Source organism: Uloborus diversus, chromosome 6 (assembly GCF_026930045.1).
Source record: "Uloborus diversus isolate 005 chromosome 6, Udiv.v.3.1, whole genome shotgun sequence".
NCBI lineage: Eukaryota > Metazoa > Arthropoda > Arachnida > Araneae > Uloboridae > Uloborus > Uloborus diversus.
The window spans coordinates 26521595-26544811 of NC_072736.1; the positions used below are offsets into that span (position 1 = coordinate 26521595).

The 23217-nt window shown below is 36.0% G+C and overlaps 1 protein-coding gene across 1 annotated transcript in view; it reads right to left on the reverse strand.

Annotated features, from left to right (window-relative positions):
* Positions 1-12480: 12480 nt before the first annotated feature.
* LOC129223852 (E3 ubiquitin-protein ligase RNF170-like) overlaps positions 12481-23217 on the reverse strand; it is a 38917-nt gene continuing 28180 nt past the window's right edge. Inside the window, 1 exon segment of the mRNA XM_054858214.1 lies at positions 12481-13296. Coding sequence (XP_054714189.1) covers positions 13024-13296 — 273 coding nt within the window. The 3' untranslated portion in view covers positions 12481-13023.

The window sequence follows — 23217 nt, forward strand, 5'->3', positions numbered from 1 at the left end:
ATCAGTTTGAAGCTATTTTTGTGACCGTAGCATAGGAAGGATCGGCGCTCTTCCCGAAAATTTTCCGAAACTGAAGTTTTAAACACGCAATTTTGGGTTACCTTTGTTGACCTTGCTAGAGTGAGGGAGATTCAATCGTCTCCCATCGAAAGTTTTCGAAATTGAAGTTCGCAAATTTAGGCTGTCTTTTGGTGACGGTAGGGGATCTAGCGGCTTTCCTCCGGTTATTTCTCGGCGCAATTGTTTCAAAAACCCATTTTTGGCTGTATTTGAAAACAATAGGGGAAACGTGAAAATATTCCGAACCGAAATATTTTTCAGAACTAAAATCTATTACAGGCTATTTTTTTTAGAAGGAAGGGTTTTGGGACTCCCAAGCGGATGTTTCTAAAAGCGCTATTTTATACTATCTTTGGTGACGTTAACGAAACTGGGAAGCTTTGGCGGATCTTTACGGATGTTCTTCGATATTAATATCGGAAAAATACAACTATAGAATTTTTTCCACCTTACCTTGACGACTGGTGATTATGCCCTAGTGCGGTAGAAAGTTACATATGCCAAGCAGTTCTCCTTCGGAATTGTTTAGAAATTGAAGTCCCAAAAACGTATTTTTGGCATTGTTTGATAACGATGGGACTAAGAGCGGACGGGGGTTCAGTGTGTCCTCACTAACTGTTTTTTTGAAACTGAAGTCAATTTCAGGCCAGTTTAGGCAGGAAGGGTTCTGTGGCTCCACGGAACCGTCTAAACGAAATTTTGAGGTATAGTGATATTGCATTGGAGAAAAGGGGGATCCAGGGTCCTTCCCCGAAAGTTCTTGAAACTGGTGTTTGAAAAACGCAACTTTACTTTGTTTTTCAATAAATTAAGTGAGAGGGGTAGGGATTAGGGGCTTCTCTAAAGACGCTAATTGAGACTGTCGTTGTTAGTAATCGCAAAAAGTCCATCGCAAAAATTTCGAAAAAGAAATCCGAAAAATGTCATTAAGCAAATTTTGAGGACAGTAGGAAGGGCTGTCTTCTAAAAACACATTTTGGATTTTGAAGCCAACATTTTTAGGCTATGTTTGATTAAGTTAAGGTGGAAGGGGTGAATCAAAGACTTAATAAATAATTTTAATTGGGAACCAGAGACTTAAGATCAGTGGTGCAACCAGCAAAATTTTCCGAAATTAAAGTCCTAGAAATGCAATTTTAAGCCTTCTTTAGTCTCGTAAAGGAGGTCATGGCATCCTTTTTGATCTTCGTTGAGGAGCTTCGTTTAAATTTGCTACCCGGGGGAAGAGCCCTGTCCTCCTACCTGATTTGAAATCGGGCAGTTCATTCGGGATTATAATTAGAAAAAATTTCCGTAAAGGGGGAAATTACAAAATTCTAGTTCGTCATTCATATATGTTTGACTCTCAGAGTTGTCGCAATTTTCCACCTTCTTTCCATGCATCCACGATTGTTGAACACAGAATTTGTTGTTTGAAATGCTTGTGAGAGTGTCTAATCAGTATAGCTTTTTTTTCTATATAAATAAAATATGTCTTCATTGTTTAGGTCTATAAAAGCTTGGAGGGTAAACATTAGTGGCCGCCCTCGGTGCTCCTTTTAGAAGGCACCCTTTCATGCTTCAGGATGGGGCCATTTCTCCTCCCCTGTATCCATGCCTGATTACCGGATCTGTCACAAACTTTGCAACCAAATGAAGCATGTGTGTAAAGAGAAAATACTAATGGACAATGAACCAACACAATGTTCCTAAACATTCTATTTTTCTTAAACTATGCTATACTGCCGGGAAACCGACACTTACTTTGATAATTGAACATTTAAAATTCAGCATATTTATTCGACTAATTATAAGTTTTCTTGTGAGAAATTCTTGAGGAATTTTTCTTGCTTATAAGAACTACAGGATGCGGCCTGCGGCCGCCCCTTGCTTTGGCCGCCCTTGTGCGGTGCACACTCTGCACACCTGCTAGGATCGGCCCTGGCCGGGTAGTAGACTATTTTATGTAAAAAGCGGATTGTTATTGTGCATAAATATTTCCGATATAGTCTATCAGATGTAATTCAGTTTAACGTGAGTAAAGATTATAGTTGATAATGCATATATTTTCCCTTTTGTGCTGACTGAAAATGTACTCATAACTTGTATCATTGATAACGATTATTAACGTTGATGAGGTGTTTTGGCAAAAATATGTTTTACTGGTGTTTTGCAAACCTTGCTTTACGCGCATTTATTTATTCCTTAACGCGTTAGAAACTAGTGTCAGTGTACTACAAAAGCATCAACTGGACTGCTCTTACATTTTTTAGGTAGCCCGTGCAACGCCGGGCACGCAGCTAGTACTGAATTAAATTTCGATTCCAGTGATATTAGATTAGTTATTTCATTATTTCGAAAATGAAATGGAATCTTATGTAAGAATAGGGGGAGGGGTTTGAAAAACCTTACGTACCCTTACATGGGGGGAAGGGGTCAAAAATGGCCAAAATCATCCATACGTAACAAAGGAATGGCCCCCTATATGTAAAAGCTTACTATTTTGTTGAAAAAAAGGGTACCTTAAAACTCCAAAACACGTTTCTTCAGTACTCTGTATATTTGGGATACTAAACGTTTGTTATTTCATGTTACTTCTCGGCACAAAGGTACTTAGTTATTTCTTAATAAAACAAGTGGTTAACTTCTCGTGTAATTCATTCCTATGGGTGCAAATAAGAGGGGAGGTGGGGGGGGGGGTTTGACGTAAACTGCGGGATTGTAATTTTTAGGGGATTTTGTCTCTTTTGGGGGTATTGCTCTTGGAGGAAGATCTTCATAGGTGGTGATCTTTGCTCTTGGAATGGATAGATTTGGAATGATTTTTAAAATCGAATGATTGCTTTTCTCTTGTTTCATTCGAAAGGGGTAATAGTTGAATGTTTGGCTTCGAATTTTCGATAATTGTGAGATTCCTTAATAATCGAGAACGATATTTTTAGAACGAAAATTGTTAATTATCATATGAGCGGATTTATGGAGGGGCATGTGTTGTGTGAGTGGCGGATACAATGGAGGGTCGTGGGGGTCATGACCCCCTCCCCCTGAACTCTCGAGAATAGTATCCGTACACATTGTGTTCGAATAATTTATGCATAAAATGCAAACGATGACAGTATCTTATCTTTTCAATACATCAATTATTTTTCAAAGAAAATATTTGAACAACTACTTTGTTTTATTGCTTATGAAATTAATTTGCAATGTTTATCCCCAATTATGTGCCTTATTCCTGACCGATTTGGGGCTTTTTATTGACCCCCAAAAAAGTTTCAGAATTTTTTCGTACTTAAAACGGGAATTTCGTTCATGGGGGAGGGCTTTCTTCAGCATGACCCCCATCCCCCTTCAAATGGTTTTCTGTATCCGCCCCTGGTGAGATCCGGTGGTGAAATCTTGAAACAAAGGATAGAGAAACGCTCTCCATATTGTTTTGAACTTGACAGTTATTAAGATTAAATACATACGTATGTACAATTTTTATTAAAAAGTGAGGGATAATGATAATATGGGCAAGTCGTTGGGCGACACTAGCAGGTTTAAAATTGAGAGTTGTTAAATTTAAAAATATATTAAACCGGTATGAAGGGCTTCCATATAGGGGGGGGGCAAGTAGGGGCTCAAGCCCCCTCCCCCTTCTTTGAAATTAGGACATCCTTGCTTTTAGTACTTTTTTTTTTTTGCGAAAATGTAAAATCATTTCTTCTCCAGCAATTAATCAATAAGTTATTAAAAATGTCAAATTTTAATAACTCTAATTTGTACTGAAATCGGTTTCTATGGCGCCCTTGACCGGTATGGTACAAACCGTGTAATTGAAAATTTAATGTAGTCTTAGCCCTTTTTCGGATTATCGTTTCTTGGGGGAGGGGGGATTGTCATAAAAAGCGCGCCATTGCTCACAGGGACGGACGGACACCCCTGTCATTCTATAAGGTTTTAGAATCAAATAATTGCTTCTCAAATGTGTCACCCCTGTCATTCTATAAGGTTATTGAATCAAATAATTGCTTCTGCTTTTTTTCGAATGGGGTTACTCAGAGTTGAGTAAATGTTTTAAAGCGATTGTTAATGCTGTGGCAGCCATGTTAAAACGTTTATGAAATGTTTAAACGCAAGGTGTTTATAATTCAGTGGTGCCCCCGCCCTCATGGCGATGACACTCATCCCTCAAATGCGACGTTGAACCCCCTAAAATAAATTAAAGCCCGCTTAAGTTACCCTCTCCTCTTCAAAACTTCAATGGCGCGGTCTGCGCCATTTACCCCCCTCCCTCGCGCTCTCTCTTGTATAATATGTTGTTTGTTGTGGTATGCTCGGTTATCGAGCATCTCGGATGATTTGAAAACAGAATACGTAATCTGCTTTTCAGAGAAACTTGACAATCAATTTTAACCTTTTTGAGGACCAGCGCACGGAAAATGAAACGTAGCTACGGAACTTTAAGTTCCGAAATGGACCGTTGCGAGCCTTAGCATTTTCAGCAGTATTGCCTCAACTTTACAAAAAAAAACAAAAAAAAAAAAAACATAAAATCAGCACATTAATTGACTGAAAATTTTTAAGTTGAGTAAATAATATATTAATCAACATTTACGAAACTATAAGGAATATGACATAAACAGAAGCGATTAAAACAAGCAAAATACTTAAATTTAACTACCCACGCGAAAATAAATGCTACGCACACAAGAAGTCACAAATATCTTCCGTATGGAATTTCAAAAAAAAAAAAAAAAAAAAAAAAAAACAATCAGTATAAAATGTAATTTTTATTTAAAAATTGGGCCGAAGAGTGGAAGCTAAAATTAATCCCACACGACAAGCTTCAATATTTCTTTTTAAAGCACTCAGAAACATTTCAACTTCACTCCCAACACTTTTACTGTTATTGCATATTCCTAAAGTCGACGAATGAAAAAGAAAAATAAAAAAGAGCGGATCAAGAAAGAAAAAAAAAATAATCATGAACTTCAATGCACTTCAAGCCACACTTGTACACTTTTCAATGGGTCGGGAATCCCAATCCTCTGGAAAACGTAATCAGAAATATTTTACCCTCCCTCCTCATAAATTAGTCAGATAAATATATTTAATTACTCTCAACAAGAACATCAAAAAAAAAAAAAAAAAAAAAAAGCAAAGCTATAAACTAGGAAAGAATGAGTACTTTTGCGCAGAGCAACTATTCCACTACTTGTTTACATTATTAACTTCGTATTTGAGAGTCCGAAACCATTCGAAATAATCACGTGATAACTGAAAATCATTAGTTTAAATGCATAACCGCTCAGTCGCCCAAATGCCGAGCTCCTAGTTTCTGACAAGCTAACAGGGAATCTAGTCGAACCTGCATCCCCCAAGGATTGCGACCCCAAAATGAAGACTAAAATCTATCGAATCGATCCCCTAAAACAAGCTTGCATTTCGAACTTTGCCGGAGGGTAAGGGGACAAAAGGTGTATCTGCTCATTTTATCGGAAAACAACAAAAAACCAAACCCACTCAAATGTAAAAATTAGAATTTTTCATGGAATTTGGGGGGAGTGGTATTGATCCCCCTTCTAAAAGGGGGGTGTCAATACCCCCCCCCCCCAACTTAACCTAACCTAAAACTTCTAAAAGTCAGGAGGGTTCACCCCTTATTATACCCCTAAATGGTAGGCTAAATGTCATATTCCTATCTCGAACGCACCCCTGCCAAAACAACTCGGGAATTCAACTGAAGTCAAGGGAGTCCACCTCCCCCCTTTCGCTGGGCGATGTTGCACCCTCTCAAATGTTACGGAGCATCCGTCTAGAAAGAGTTCTCCCCCCCCCCCCTCCCGAAATGAGACTTAAAAAAAATCTCAAAAAACCGCTTCTAAAAATTTCGGTTTCACAGGCTGCGCCATGGACCCCCTCCCCCCCCTTCCGAAAATGAGATTAAAAAAACCCTCTCAAAGAACCGGCTCTAAAAATTTTAGTTGCACAGGCTGCGCCATGCCCCACCCCCTTTTAGTGGGCACCCTCGTAGCAGTCAACTCAATTTTGGAAAAGCTCAGAAAATGAACTACTCGAGTACTCGATTCAAACGTCTCGAGATCTCGATTTGAAACATCTCGAGATCTCGATTTGAAACATCTCGAGATCTCGATTTAAAACATCTCGAGATCTCGATTCAAAAGATCTCGAGAAGTCAATCGCTCGAGTACTCGATTCAAAAGATCTCGAGAAGTCAATCGCTCGAGTACTCGATTTCAAAGATCTCGAGAAGTCAATCGCTCGAGTACTCGATTCGGAAGATCTCGAGAAGTCAATCGCTCGAGTTCTCGATTTCAAAAGATCTCGATTATCAATCACTCGAGTGATCGACTTAAAAAGATCTCGATTATCAATCACTCGATTATCAGAAGTACTCGATTCCCGAGATCTCGATTATCAAAAGATCTCGATTATGCCCATCACTAGTACAAACACACTGGATGTATCCACGAGTTAACTCGTGTATACGTGTTCATGTATGTATGCACACTTATATATGAGTATATATGTCTACTATACACGTATAAACTCAGGTATGCACGCATATACTCGAGATACAAGTGCATACGCTCATATGATGTTCGTTTACATGTGTATATACTCGCATATGCACGTGATACATGTATACACGTGACACGTATATACTCGTGAAGACACGTATACACTCTTGTAAGTTATCCCGTAAAAATTCTTATATACTCGTGTATATACGTATATCCTTGAGTAGGCACGTGCATGCATGCATCTGATGTATACATGTATCTACTCATATATAGGAACGTGTTTACTCATGTTCACAAAACACGTATATACTCGTATATGAACGCATATACTTGTAACTATAAAACATCGTATATAAAACGTTTATGCATATACTTGTAACTATAAAAACAACCAAACTGGACAAATATTAGGGTTATTTATAACGGTTTTGCAGCTATTTTTAACTATGACCACTTTACCCCATGCTATGACCACTTTCCCCCACCCCATGGGGTAAAGTGGTCATAAATACATGAAGAAAAGAAAATGTTATGAAACTACTTAAATCAATATTTTTTTTCCTAAAATTCAATATGCCATGTTCTTTAATAATGCAATGTAAAATAGCAACAAAAAAAGTTGAAATTTTTAAAGAAATTATAGCATTTTTTGTTCACCTAAGTTGAAAACCTACGATTTTATGACCACTTTACCCCACCAGACCCTATAATCTAAGATGGATATGTGTCGAGTATTATGCAAATATTGAATCAACCAAGGGTTTTGATATCTGAAATTTCCGAAAACTTAGAGTTGTTTCCGAAAATTTTCGCCTTACATTCTAAAACTGAAAAAATACTTTAAAAGTTAACTTTTAAAATGATATTTATCAATGATTTCGATGAATTTTGTAAGCATATTTGAAGAGCTTTTATGATTTCAATGATTTTTTTTTGTATATTTGAATAGTTTTTACGAGGGGGGCGAGAGGGGAGGGTTTTGTTCGTAGAAGAAAATTTTTGTATGTAAGACTACGTTCTTGAACATGACCTACCCCCTAAAATGAAATCTTATATCCGCCCTACTACCCGAGGCAAAAGCCCTGATCTGAAACCGGGCAGTTCATTCGTGATTTTACTTCGAAAAAAATGCTGTAAAGGGGGAATATTACAAAATTTTAGTTCGTCATTCATATATGTTTGACTCTCAGGGGAGTCGCAATTTTCCAGCCTCTCCACGCATCCGCGATTGTTGAAAACGGAATTTGTTGTTTGAAATGCTTGCGAGAGTATCTAATCAGTATAGCTTTTTTTTTAAATATAATATATAAAACATGTCTTCATTGTTTAGGTCTATAAAAGCTTGGGGGGAGGGGGGTAAACATTAGTGGCCGCCCTGGGCCCTGAGTGCTCTTTTTATGGAAGGCACCCTTTCATGCTTCAAGAGGGGGCTATTTCCTTCATCCCCCCCCCTGTATCCATGCCTGATTGCCGGTTCTGTCACAAATTTTGCAACCAAATGAAGCATGTGTATAAAGAGTAGATATTAATGGACAATGAACCAACACAATGCTCCCTAACAATCTTTTTTTTTTAACTATGCTATGCTGTCGGGAAATCGATACTTACTTTGATAGTTGAACATTTAAAATTCAGCATATTTATTTGACTTATTATAAGTTATCTTGTGAGAAATTCTTGAGGAATTTTGCTTGATTAAAAGAACTATATGATGTGGCCTGCGGCCGCCCCTTGCTTTGGCCGCCCTTGTGCGGTGCACACCCTGCACACCTGCTAGGATCGGCCCTGCCTTTTGCTGACAGAACGACTCATCCTATCAAAAGACATATTGCTCAGTGCTCAATCCATTTGCAGTGGTGTGATGTTTTACGCACTACATTTGCGCTTTTTTTCCTGGAATTTTAAAATTTGGCTTTTAATTGTGATTTACAAATCATGATTTTTTGAATGCAGGTAAACTTTATAAAGTTGCTACTTAATATTATGATACACAATGGTTCATTATATTCCTATATATTACGACTAAAAGTCAAATCTTAAAATCCCAGAAATAAAGGGCAAATATCTACGTAAAAAATTTTTCATTTATGCAAATGAATTGAGCAACACATAAATCGTGAACTAATGGACAGATTTTTTTTTTATTTGAACAAAACGTTTTGAAGGGAGCTCTTGACGAAGAAAATGTAACTGAAAAATTGTTTAAAATTGACTATTTTAAGAGCATTTTTTGAGAAATCAAAGTTTTTGTCATACATTTATTGTGCATAATAAAAAAAAAATCTGTACTTTGTGCATTCTGTAGTTCTTTCAAACAATGATCAAAATTTAAGATCAAAAGAATTCTCATTTTAAAGTATAATTTATATGTTACGTGTTTATACACTATCTAAAAACTCCGCCTAATTCTAACTAAACACTGTTTTAGACATACTTTTTCGTAAATTAAGTGCATTTAAGCTTCTGAAATCGAGTGGTTATTGGGAGAAATGAATAACTACTCTATATTCCAAAAATGCATTCACTGTCATTTTTGGACACTGGCTCACATTAGTCCACTCTCCTTTAGGTTCAAAATGCATTCACTAGCAACAAGAACGAATAAAAATAAGAACCCTCGCCCCCTTTGGTTTTTCCCCTTCCCGCTTCCGTCCGCGGCGACAAGTGCGCGTGCCAAGTTAGCGACTTTGGGCGGCCAAGTTTAGCGACTAATGACCTTGGGATATTTAAATTGTTCGTTCTCTTTGTACCATCAATGATCTGTTCCATTAATGACCCTATACCCTCACATCCGGAAAAAGAGCTCCCGCTCTCCACCGAAGAAAAATCATGATCCGTATCCGCTTATCCCTCATCGTCGTAGGCGGTTGCTTGGTCGGCATTCGAACTTGCTTGTTCGTGCCACTCGCCTCTCTGGAATATCATGAGCTTGTAGTAGCTTATTTCCTAATGGATTTATAGTTTTACATCTAAGCTTTAGTCGATAGTCATGCAGTTTAGATTTCATCATTATTCTATTAGTCATCTCGTATATAACAGCACCTACCACGTGGTGTGCCATAGATTGTAGATAAGTGTGTAATGGAATTAATTGTTACGTTTTTAGTACATTTTATCATTGACAGACTGTTGATTTTAGATTTATATCTTGTTGCTTAATAAACATCGTTCAAGTTTGAAATAGTATATTAGTCTTCTTCCAAAACTCACTTTGCAAATATTCAGGGGATATTATTAGATTAGAAAGTCTCCTCAACATTTGGTTTCTATGGTGGTTAAATGAAATAAAAAATGATGTGGGAACAACACGCTCGAGACACTCCTTAATACCACTTTCGATTTCTAATAAAGCATTTTAATGACCATTAAAAACATGTCCATCTCCATAATGTGATTGTGCATATGATTTACTCTCTTACATTACAATTTCTTTGTTACAATTATTTACGCAGTCAGAAGGAGGATCGATAACAAAAATAACAGATCTTTGCTTGAGTAGATCTAATTTTGGTTTCGTTTTCACTTTCACATATCTAGGAACAATGCAGGGGAGTTTTCTGCTCGGGGCAAAGTTGCTTTGGTTATATCACATTTTTTCAACTAAGTAATTCCTGACCAAGGAGAAGCGACACACCAATAACAGCGAAAGAAATATTATTCTCTGAATCTAGTACCATTCGAATTTTAAAGAATTGCGCATCACATCACATAGAGTAACAACACTTCCTTGGAGCATGGCTGTACTAGAGCCGCTATATAGATAGGCCGACGCATTAGCCCACCAAGTTTAACCATTTTGGATCGGATTTTTCATTGTTGCACTGCTAGGGTTAACACAGCAAATTTTCAGATTTCGCCAAATTTGCCGAAAGTAACATTTTATTCAACAAACAAATCACGTGCCGCTAATAATTGATCACGGTGAACATCACCAAACGCGATACCTCGCCAGAAAAGACAACCACTTAAACACGCGCTCCGATCCAAAAAGGCCGATTTTAAGGTGATGCGCCGGCTCGTATATATAGGGGCCTTAGGCTGTACTAGAGAACACTGACGTAAGTACGATATCGAAGTGAGCCCAATAAAATAGTAAAACGTGATTTTTATGACGTTGGCAACAAAAACAGAATTTTTAAATAATGAAAAAAAAAAATCTTTTAATAATATATATTTTTTGGGTTTCATGAGTTTGTCAACGGTGATGATGAGTTAAAAAAAATAAAGTAAAATAATGAATGTTAAAAGTACCTCAATTTTTTTTAAAGAAAAAGCTAAAACTTGAATATTTACTTATTTTTTAGATTTCACATTTAAGGTTTGTAAAGGAAGGGGGTGGGGCTTTAATGATTTCTTTTAAATGCTCATGTAAATAAATAGCAACAAACTGATTTGTTCTTTTAAGAAACTAACTTTGAAAGACTTATATTCTCAAGAAATTCTTTTGCCTTTGTACAGAAGTTCAGTAAGATTCCATTTAGAACAAGCTGCTCAGTTTAGGTCTTCTTTTCATTAGGAAGGGTTCAAAAGAAGGCAACGAGGTTAGAAATGTGCTTTCTAATTTAGTTTATGATTCCAGGCTTAGAATGCTTTATATGTCTAAGCAAAGGAAAGTCAGAGGGGACATGGTCCAGTTATTTAAGTTTATTAAAATAGAGGACGTTTATGGGCTAAATTTCTGCACAGATGACAAAAATCAGAGGTCACTGTTTTAAGTTTTTCAAATTCCAACTTAATCTTGAAATCAGGTAAGAATACGAGTTCAACAGGATTGAAGGTATTTGGAATAGTTTACCAGAAGCAGCTGTTACTTGCAATGGGGGAAAGTTTTAAGAGGGCTCTTGGTCTTCATTGAGAGTTAATAAATTGACTAGAACCAGCATAGCTGGGTCCTGAGCCTGTTGCTGGTCATCATTTTAGAAGGTTCTGATGAGTTTTTTTTTTTCCCCCAAGAAAAAAAATGTCTAATAAGGATTTATACAGAGGTTTGCCTAACAGTTGCAAATATTTCATATCACATGTATGTGCAATGACAATAAGTTCGACGAAATCACCTTTTGCACTTTTCATTACAGACAAGAATTCTAAATCTGGAGACTTTCTAGTTTTCTAAAAGTTGAATTTGAAGTCCACTGTTGCAAGCAAGCAACACATGCTGGAGGGACATAGAACTAAAACGTGCTAAGACAGGAGGGAGCTTTTTAAACTAATAAAAAGCAATTCTAAATTAATTTGCAATTATTTCTTTAATCTTGTTAGTAAAATGTCTGAGCTTTCAAATAAAAATTGAAGAGGTTAATCTAATGATTTTGCCAAAAAAAAAAAGTACAAAGACAGGTAAAATTCAGTGACTGAAGTAATTTTTTATCCTACAAAATTTTATGCATCTCGAGTTAGTTAGCACACATGAGAATGTACATGCCCTAATTGAGTACCTTATGATACTCAACATTATTAAATGGATGAAAGATTATATTTTACATTTAACAGATGGCAATTCATGAACGGTTTTAAAGGTTTTTATAACCGCAAAGAAGATAAAAATTAATGAAAATTTTTAAATGTGACTGCAATTACCATCAACAGAGCTTACTTTAGAGCTGGACAGAATAATGATTAAAAAAAAAACAAGTACTGCCTTGATCATAAATATAATGTAAATGTGACACTCGCTGCACAAGTTAATGCTGTTAATAAGAGAAATTCCATCTAAATACTTATAACATTATAATCACCTTTTTAATTTAGTATTTTACGAGGGGGATGGGATTAAGAAAATACTTCACAGCTCTGTTTTTTTTTTTTTTTTTTTTTTTTTTGAATCATCAAACTCTGATAACCACTGCAATAAGAGATCATGATCGTCTATGAGGACGAAACTTGCAAATGGACCTTAAAATCCTATTGAGGAAGTTGAACCAAAAAGCTGAATGAAATAAAAGTTGGCAGTAAAATGTTTAGCACATACAATGGAGACTGCAAGGCAGATGCTTCATAAAGATCACAATTGGGAATTTTTTCTGGTCGAAAGTGAAGAGTTGAAGCAAATTTATTCGTTGCTACTCCTTTGTTTCTGTAGTTGGGGTAAACCTAACATAAAGCTGCGATCAGGATATGCATAGCCTTCACAATGCTGCCAGGTTAAGTTTGTCTCAACTAGTTGTCACTTTTATTCTAAACAAAAACGAAAAAAATTAGCTTTTTAACTGCTACTAAAATATAAAAATAGTCAATTTAAATAAAGGTTAATATAAGTAATTGATATCGCAATTATTAATCACTAAGACAGGTGGGGTTGGGGAAAGTAGCGACCGAATGGCGAATCGGCTTAAAGTTTAGTCGACACCTTTTTTTATTAAGTCACCAGGTGGCGGCCACCAATCTTGCCCTTCAATATTTCGATTTGGTGTGTCGCTGTTGGGTCGGTCGGGAACTACAACAGGGTGGGGAAGGAGAGTTACGCATTCTGCCACCTGGTGGCCAGAAAGCGTCTATATATCACAGTCACGTAGATGGCCAGCAAGAGCACCACAAACATGTCGTCTAGGAGTCCTAGGATGCCGAACACAGCTTCTGGGATCATGTCAAGAGGCGAGATGAGGTACATGATGGCAGCCACGAAGCACAAAAAGATGCGCAGGCGGAACATGTACATCAGGCCTCCCACAGAGAAGAACTCCGAGCCCGCATGCCGCAGTAGGGTGGGGAGGTCCCAAAAGTATTCCAGCCACTGAAAACAGAAAGGGGGTCACTACGTCTCGGCAACAGAATTTATGTCTGGAATCAATAACAACCTCATAACACTTGCTAAGCAATTTGCATTTGCACACATGAAGCAACCAAGGAGTAGTCAGGAAGTGGACGTACCCACTTTTCATTCTCAACATTATATAATCTATGGCTGAATGCTGGATATGCTGCCAAAAGACGTATCCGCAACTGAGCTCAAAATGGGAAACTACTTTTTAAAGTTTTTCGCCCTCATACGTTTAGTTAAGATTTCAGAATTTTCAAAAACAATTTCTAGTTCAGGCACAGATGCAAGGGAAGGGTCATGCCCGATTCCCCCAGCCCTTAATAATATTATCCTCCCACAATGTGTTCAAACAATTTATGAATAAAATGTAAACAATTTCAGAATTATTTTCAATTCATTAATTACTTTTGAAATTAAATGTCTGAAATACAACTTCTTTTCATAGCTTAAACAATTGATTTGACGTTTGAGCCCTATTTGGTGCTTTTATTGACTCATTAGCAATTTCAGAAATTTTTGTACCCAAAGGTTTGTTTTGAGGGATGGGTGGGGGGACCATTTTTACCCCTCCCCCAAATGAGTCTGTATCTGCCCCTGTTCTCATTCACAAATGACCGTAAAACATTGCTAACAGGTAAAGTATCTTATAAAGAACCACCTCATGAGAAAAACTCAATTTTGGTAAAAAGTGCAGATATGACTTTTGAGCTTAGCATGGCAAATACAGTTAGTTACCTTGCAGTCTTAAGAGTTATAAACACTGACAGGAAGCCATCTATGACATAAAACAATGGAATTCCGAGCCATGTTTACACAGAGGTTTTGATGCAAAACATCTCTGTATCCCCGAAACTCTGCAAAACATGCGCTACATGGGATAGAATTCAGTTATGTTGCGACATGGGTGATGTTCTAGCAGTGTTTATGACTCTGAAGACTTCAAAGTAACTGTGTATGACGATAAACATTCAACCATAACTAACACGTTGGAAGACAAATTGAGGGGTACACCCATTTCCAGACCACATGCAAAAGCAAAGCGGTGTCAGCGCCAAAATTGAAAATTTGGAGATAACTAATACAAATGGTAGGACTCTCTTTTGTTTTTTCGGCTAGAGGAGATAACAGTAGCTCTGGCAGATGATGCGGCACAGCATGACTTAGAATATTGTTTCTACTTTGAATAAGTCCACTTAGATCCCTTAGCTTACATATACAGTCATCCCTTGCTACTTTGACTTTGTGGCTTCACTACATCGCGGTTTTTTCTATTTTTTTCCAAATATAGTAATTAGCCTTTTTTATGCCGCTCCTGTAAACTTTTTTTTACAAAAGAATAGCAAAGTATATGTCTTTTAAGTAAGGTAAGCTTTTAAGTAAGGTCTGAGGGGCTAGTTGTACTAGTTGAGGGAGTGGAAGTATAAAATCGCCAAAGTGTAGGGAATCCCATTTTAACCGTTAAGCACTAACTGGAAAGTATAAATCACTGTGGTATTATTACTAGGGTATAAATACGTTTGTAAATGGTGTTCAACAATGTACTACCTTTTTAAGTTGTACACGTAAATGTAGAGGAAGACGGGGCACCTATGGTCACTAACAAGAACTTGATTCTTCATCAAACAAGTTGAGGTTTTTCATAGATTTGTACTAGTGTATAAGAACTGCGTGTGTGTAGTTTATTTCTCAATAATTAACAATGTGATACCTATTACATCTAACATATCTAATTTTCTCACATTTTGTGCAATATATTAAGTAATACTGGCTAAGGGTGCTGTTTCATGTCTAGGGGGCTCTATGATAAAAACCTATTTAAATTGTAGTAAGTCAGTTTTATGCGCTCTAATTTGAAAAATATATACAGAATCCTATTTCGCGGAAATTCAGTTATCCAGGTAAAGTCTGGAACGAATTAACCGCGATAAACAAGGGTTGACTGTACACTTGTTTCCGGGTTATGGGGAATCAAACCCCTTTGTCAATGCAAAAAGTGAATTTCACATTAGATAACTCAAAGTGGTGCTTAATATCAAGAATTTACATCTCGAAGCTCACATTTTTTGCAAATGGGTTCTAACAAAGGGGTTTCACCTAGCCATGAAACATGGTCAATTTGCATGCAGTGTGCACCACAGCTGTTATTCTGTTACTTACATTGCTATGTGCATCCTATTTTGAGGTGTATTTCCACTGGATGAAAACTTTATTACACCAGAAATGAAATCTGACATAACTAGGAGGCGAGGAAATATATAGAACAGCTACTCTATGCGGTTTAATCGGTTGGATGGGACCCTCACTATACTGCCAGGCTAAGCATAAAAGTCACTTTTTGTAAAAATTGAGCTACGGTCACCAAGTCCTTCTTTGTCACATATTTCACCTGAATACAATGTTTTATGGTCATTTGTGAATTGGAAATACTTTTTTAAAAAATCTGAAAAAGATGAATCTGTATCAAATACATAGAGGCACATAACTTTAAATGGCAATAGCTCATTTTGAACTCAGGTGCAGATACGACTTTTGCGCTTAGCAAGGCAGTATAGCTCTGTTTTTCTTTCTTTCTTTTTTTTTTAAAATGCAGAATAGGAGCCAAGTAACCCCTGATCCAGCACCCTCAGAGGTATTAATTTGGAATGGAATCTTAACAGATTCAATGTTTATCAGTCACCATTAGCATTCACAGATGATTTTTGATCAGCAGGCGTCGAACACACAACTTTCATAGTTATGAGTCCAAGTCCGAACTGACCAAAAAGCCACAACCACAATAATAGACACATAAGCACACCTCAGACAAAGTAGCTTGAGTTAGGAGATTCATGTATGTAGGCTATGATTTTGGTGACCACACATTAATTTTTTAAAGACAAAAACAAAAAATTTTATTTCTTAATTTCATACACAAGAACAAACATAACAGGAAGCAGGGGAGTACAAAAATAAACAAACCAACCTTAATATAACATATAAGAGGGTACACAAAACACAACATAACAAAATGCAGGTAAAAATAAACTCAAGTATCACCGAGATTAAAATTACTGCATGAAATTCAAGACAAATAATAACAATAGCAAGAAAATCATGCAATAAAAAAGTTTTAAAAAAAAAGCAGCAGTAGCTAACCAAACCCTTCCCAAAACATAACCCCAGAAAAAGATAATGATCAGAAAAAAATATAATAAAACTCCTTACATTATTTTCACTACTTCATGAAATACATGAAAAATAAAAATAGTGATGAGGGAGAAATTAACAATGTTCATCATAAAAGTCAATAAACAGAAAATAAACAACATTGACCAACCACACCATGTGAATACACAATCATGCTTGAAAGCAGGATTTGTGACTTTTTTGATTTTTTTTTTCTAATTTAAAAAGTCGGATTTTTTTATTTAAATCAGTATATTTCAATTTTTTTAAATATTCAAAAATTTGTTGATACTTAATTACTTTTTCATTTATCAACATAATATATTTCATACAATAGATGAAAAAGCAACTTTTCAGTTATTTTCTTCTTGGTATTCATAATAAGTATAAGTAGAACAGCTTTAATGTAAATGCATGATTCAAATTAAGTTTAACACAGGGAGGGCCAGGCTACAACTAGAAATCCTTCAACTGTAATTACAGTGGTACTACTATCAAAGATAATAGAACTAGTGAAGATTGGACACTCGACGACCGGTTTTTACGCATGGCAAGGAAAACAAGCGTAAGTAGAATGAAAACTGGTGCTTGAAAAAAACTGACATTCAGAGCTATAGCCGCCAAGTTGAACTGGAGATTCTTGGAATTGGCGCAAAAGGTTACAACACTAAGAATTCTTAGAAAAAGTGGGGAGAAAGGACGGGGATACTAACCACCGGTTTCAGTTCCCGCGACAATGATAACAAAACCTAATTGATTCCAGATTTCGTACGGAATCTTGAAACTCAATTTACATCCTCTTCCCATTCTTTTGAAAATCTATTTAACGGGACGCTGATTAAGCGGCGATGTGTTCTTCATAATGCCATAGAAAGTCTAAAGTACAAATACGTTTGGAGTGGGCTGTCAAAAACTAAAACTAAACAAAATAATTTTTCTACACGCCCCCTTAATTCCAACGCTTTTTCTTATTAATGCTTTAAGTTTTTGCGAACAAACCAAAAAAAAAAAAAAAGAAAAAAATATGATGTTGTGAATTACTAAGAATTTTTTAATTTTAAGTTCAAATTTTTTCTTCTTGATCAAATCAAACTGTGCTAAAAAAAAAAGATGCAGTAATAGATCAAATATCAAAATATATTTTAAACAAAAATCTTTACTCACGTGTATTGGCAACGATATGGTTGATGGCAAGCATAGAGCGCAATTTTAATTCGCTTCTTGATTATCACAACGTGGAAACGTTGTGAAAGATGCGGCAAACTGCATCATTTGTGACGCCATTAAAACCACGCCTTGTTTGAAAAATCGGACATTTAAAAAAAATAATTAAAAAATAAGTGTTGGGAAAATGAAAGTATTTTCTGGGTCCAAGTTATAGTTTTTGCTTATTCTATCGATTTCAGTGACTACAAGTACTACTTTTGACTGAAGGAAACCACCCCATTTGTTTGTGAAAATTAAATAACCACGTCAAACAGACTGAATTGCAGATTACTGCAGACTCGTGTTTCGGCGTTACAATGGACGGCTTTCTCAATGCAAAAGAAATGAGCTTTTGGTTGAAAAGACACCCGACAAAAGAAACCTAACCATTTCTCCGATGTTTTTTCAAACATAAGCTCATTTCTTTTGCATTGAAAAGGACATTCATTTGTAACGCCGAAACACGCATCTGCAGTAATCTGCAAAGTGTGCTATTTGGCGTTGTTATTTCTCATTTTACTTTTTGCACATAAGTATTTATTTGACTTATAGTTCGTTTTTTTTAACCCAATTAATATACAAAGTAAAAGAAAAATAAATTGAAATAGAAGAGATCTAAAAATTCAAGAAAGTTACATTAAGATTTAAAATGAATCAGTTTTGTAGACATTTTTTTTTTTTTTTAACGAGAAATAAATTTTTAGGTAAACACGCATTTGTCTGTGTGTCTTTTAACCCAATCTCCTCTGGATTAGGAATGTCTCAGGTCGAAACTGGTCTCGTTGGATATCGAACATCCAGAGAAAGCCATTCCGCTTTGGGCTTTCAACATCCAGTCTTGAGAATATCATGAACCCTGTATGTCCCGAGGACACCAAGGAGTAAGCATTAAAATTACCAATCGTTACGCGCCACAAGTGGCGAGCGGAGGTTGGCGAACAAAACGAGCAGGGAGTGGAGCCCCCTAGTACAAAATTAACAGGAGTGAGAATTTAAAAAATAATTGTAAATTCATTCAATCTAACGAATTTGTCGCCCACTTCACTGAAAATTGAAGGGAAATCTTGCGAGATAAAAAATTTTAAGTAATGTAGTCGATGACTGAGAAGTTTTTTAAACCTTATCAACTTCTGCAAAATAGTGCAGCGAAGAGGAGAGCAAGCGGGGGGATCATCCCGGGCGCCAAAATATGAGACGGCTCCATAAATTATGGGTTTCCTGATATAATAATGGTATACCTGTGTATAATAATATAGTTTACATTTGAGAAATTTGTGAAAGTAATCTTTGTAAACAGTGGCGTAAATAGGGATTGGCCGGAGTAACTCTCTCCAGGGGCGCAACAGCGACAGGATGGAAATTTCAAAACGTTATTCCCAAAAAAATTTTGATTTTTTAAAACTATTTCATAGACTTTTTTTTAGAAAAAATAGTAAAAATAGAACTAAGGGAGTGTGGGGGTTAGTTTGAGACCCTGCTCATTGGATTTCTTGTTTCTACTAATGGTTTTTATCGCGGCCGTAATTTGAATTCAAGACCTCAAAATTCAAATGAATGCCAGGAAGAGTGTTTCGAATTTCTATACTTTGTTACAAAAGATGGCTTGCTTTGGCATTTTTCGCACTTTACGACTTCAATTTGAAAAATTTCCTTCGTTTAGAATTACGATTTCGTGAAATTTGAAAGGAAAACACACGCACACGTATGTACGTGAATTGCGTAAATGTTAATTAATTTGTTGATAAATCTAATTTGGAAAAACATATTTTTAAGTTTAAAATTTCAGTTAACATTTTGAAAAATTTCATGTCACGCAACCCCGTAATTGTGGATGAAACCTACTTTTTTTTTTTTTCTTTTTAATCACAAGACTTTCAAAACTATTTTCATAATTCTATACTTACGCTTGCTAACATTAACTCCATACCGAACTGCCTTGCATTCAAATTTCAAAGGATTGAGTTCATCTTCAGGGTGTAAATCAGTATTTCAAAGTGCAGTAGCCGTTTGCGTGAAATCTTCCCGCGTTTGTCCACAGCTTTGCTTATCTGCCTCATTGTCACCAATTTTTCTTTGTTATCTCCTATTATTGTCCTTTCTCCTTCGCAGCCGAAGACAGCGCAGAAGCAGGGGCAGAAGAGTTTTTCCTACCCTGGGCTTCACACAAAAGAATCTATAAACTCTTATCGTCGACCGCACTAATTTACTTCCTTCACAAAAAAACTTCTTAGGTGTTCTCATCTCATAAGAACATTGTCAAGTTAAGAGCCTGTGTCGAATTGAAATCCCATGTGGTGGAATAGCAGAGGAACTTCCAAACTACTGAATCCGATATTAAAAAAATAGCAACACATCAGTCACAAAAAATCATCTTGGAAAAATGTGCTGCAAAAACGCGAGAATCATGTTTTTTACATTTTTTACTCAGAATGTATCAAGGAGCTGAATTTGGCACATCTTGGTAACCAGATAATAGCCTAATCAGAAACTTGGGGCCCGGTCCTTGGAGAGTCCCCGGCTCGAAATCGGTGCAGTGTAAGTTTTATAAGAGTTTGGGGGGGGGGGAGGCAGGGGCGTTCACAGGGGGGAGAAGGAACACCTGTTGGTCCGAGCCTGAAGAGGGCCCAATATTTTTATGACTAGGGGTGAAAATACGGGTAAACAATATGGAGAGGGGCCCGAAAAAGTCATTTGTGACGGGCCCCGAAATTTCTGTGCACGCTCCTGGAGGAGGGAAAGTCTACCAAACTGATAAGGGACCTACCTGCCTTGACCCTGGACGACCCAAAATTGAATTTGGAAAGATAGCAGAAAGTCCTATTTAAGGGTCTAAATTTCAAATATGCTTTGTAGTTAATGAGAACTAGAATTGCTTTTTCTGTGTTTCTTCAAATTTTCACTCGTTTCATAGTTTCAAAATTCAGAATTAAAAAAAATTGTTTCTTTTCCTTTACTGACATGAGAAATTAAAAAAAAAGAAAAACTTTCTTCTGTTTTACGCTACAAAACGTTCCGGATTTCTAGAGGGGGGGGGGGGGGTTGATGGTCAAATTCTTTTAGGAGTGAGCGAAATACATAAAGTTCGGAATAACACATTTGAATACTGATAATCCGGTAAATATAGAATTTATAGTCCCCTTGAATAAGCAGTAGTCACCGTTTTAAATAATTTATCTTTGTATAATATAAAAAATTGAAACATTTAAGTACTCGCTCACGTTCTTTTTGAATCATTTATTCCTATAACATATGCTTTATTTATTTATTATTTTGTTTTTTATCATTTTATCCTGAAAATGAAATTTTTTTCTTCGAAATTAATTCAAATATTAAAATGCTGAAAAACCTGTTGTAACAAGATTAGTTCGTTAAAAACGCATTCCTGTGAGATTCGTTTCATACTTTTCAGCAGTATAAGTGTTGCATTTGTCCCAAAGAGCCGATGAACAAAGTTTCTTAACTGTACAGTTGCAAATAAAAATAACTCATGAAAGGTAGGCTAAATAAAGGGAGGAATTATATCTACGTTTACTGTTACAGTAGAATGCAACATTTCTACGGCTCAGATACCAACGCTTGGGCGCTGGGATGGATGGAGAATGAGAAAAAAATCTATTTCTATTGCTTTATGTATCCTAATTTAATGAGATTTATAACAACAGCAGTTTGATAATTTTAATGATTATTATTAGTATTTTGTTTCACTTTTTATTTATTTTTTGAAAAACCTTCGCCAAGTCATAGGACATAACATGAAAGAACGAAATTAGGTTACTAAACTTTATAATGAAGGTATCCTTGAATTCTATGCCATGAAAGGAGGAATAAGAAAAAAAATCAATTGGTTGTCGATTAAAGATCCGATTCGACTGAATGTAAGAAATTAAACATAAATAGAAGGAAAATAAAGAACCATATGTAACTGCGGATTTCAGAAATAATTATTATTTAAAACATTGTTTTTTCCAGTTGTACTTAGAAACCTGTTGGAAAGATAAAGCACGCAATAGAACACGATTTCTTAATAGTAAGCACAAGAATCTTACGAAGTAAGTCGTGTTATATGCATTAAAAAAATCATTAACATATTCTAACAAATATGCATCAAAAATACCTAAAATATTAGCGAAAAATTAAAAAATATGCATTAATAATACTTTAGTTTCGTCGATAATTTTATCTGAACTGAATACAAAATACTTAGCCATTCTATTTTTAAATTATTTGTTATTCACGCGATCCAGGGCCGGATTTGGAAGTGTGGAGGCCCCGGGACAACGAAGGAGTGGAGCCCCCCCCCCCCTTTCTGATATATCCATAATAATATTATCTTGTGCAATCATTCTTTGTAGAAATACCAAAAAAAAAGAGGATATTTTGTAAAAATTTTATTGTGGGGGCCCCTTTGCTGTGGAGGCCCCGGGGCAGTTGCCCCGCCTTCCCTCTTCTAAATCCGGCCCTGACGCAATCAATATTCGGTATTAAACAGGGGGATACGAGGGGAGAGTCATGGGGATCATAACCCTTTTCTAACCGTCCGCAGATTATAAGCCCACGTTGTGTTCAAACACTTTTTCCTTAACTTAAATACATTATATTTTCATCTTTTTCTTTCTGCTAGTTTGATATCTTGAACTTAATTGTAATGTAATACAAGATTTGTTGACATGAAAAAAATAAAAATTATAATGTGAATAGAGAAATTATAAAATTTATAAGTTAAAAAATTGTGACAAAAATGAAAATACATCTCTGCATTCGCTTCACAAAGTAAATAAATACAAAGTCAATGAATTAAATAGAAATAAATACAAAGTCAATGAATTAAATAGAAATAAATAGGCAGTAAAAAAGGAAAATAAAAGTAAATAAAACAGCAAAAAAAGAAATGAGATAGATCTTTGCATCTTCGTAAACAGTCTGTTATTGATACAACACACTTCTGTGTTCCTTTTGCTTATTTATTTGCTTTCATTTTTTCTTAATGACCCTCTCTGAGGCTTAAATGCCCATATAATTACCACCCTTCGCCAGAGGGAGGGGAGAAGAACTGATTCAAACACGGCACACGGCGCACGACGCACAGTGGCTGAACTTGGCGATTAATCGCTGCACACAGTATAAAACATTTTTTCCTCCAAAATTCAATCGCCAACACGCCTGTGAAGTTTTTTTTATGTGCTCAACGACTTTCATTGAAGTGGGAGAAAACGCGAAAGCATTGATTTCTACCGGAGTGTCCAGTCTTATGCGAAGCTATATGGTCTTTGCTACTATTTCCTAGAATTGTAACTTTACTACTTTTTAGAAGAAAAATTTCTTAAAATTTGGCAGTTTTGTATGTTTATCAGCGAACTCAACAAAAGTTCTAAAATGGATTCAAGATTCAAGTGTTCAATTGGGATGAAAAAGGTAAAAATCCTTGAAAATAAAGCCAATCTGAACTAATGAATCCGTTCAGCTTAATCTTAAAATCAGGATGAGTTATTCAATAAATATTTAAGATTTATAAATATGTTAGAA